The sequence below is a fragment of the Penaeus monodon genome, chromosome 34, assembly GCF_015228065.2.
Source record: "Penaeus monodon isolate SGIC_2016 chromosome 34, NSTDA_Pmon_1, whole genome shotgun sequence".
Lineage (NCBI taxonomy): Eukaryota > Metazoa > Arthropoda > Malacostraca > Decapoda > Penaeidae > Penaeus > Penaeus monodon.
Genome location: NC_051419.1, coordinates 6,314,685 through 6,314,973, shown reverse-complemented (window position 1 = coordinate 6,314,973; position 289 = coordinate 6,314,685). Strand labels below are relative to the sequence as shown.

Genomic DNA, 289 nt, shown 5'->3' with positions numbered 1-289 from the left:
CCCTTTCAAAAGAATTTCTCAAAAAAATAAGATAAATAAAACCTTTTTCTTTTTTCCTCAGGTACTTTCTTCATACTTTACGACTTCTTGAAATATTTCAAGAAGGACGGAGAGAACCATCTCAGAAGGGAAGAATTTCTGGAGATCATAAACGAAATTTTCAAGGACTGGTCGGCGGTAGAGAGAGAAGCCATCATCTTCCAGGTCAGTTCCGGTCAACTTATCATTATTATCACTGTCTGTTTCAGTCCTTTGATTCTCGGCATCTGCGTATGTCCCAACTTTTCAT

General features: G+C 37.7%; 1 protein-coding gene across 1 annotated transcript in view; it reads left to right on the top strand.

Annotated features, from left to right (window-relative positions):
* LOC119594798 (acetylcholinesterase-like) overlaps nt 1-289 on the top strand; it is a gene marked incomplete at both ends in the record, with an annotated part of 24,443 nt that overhangs the window by 15,335 nt on the left and 8,819 nt on the right. The window contains 1 exon segment of the mRNA XM_037943888.1: nt 62-204. Within this exon segment, the coding sequence (XP_037799816.1) occupies nt 62-204 (143 nt within the window).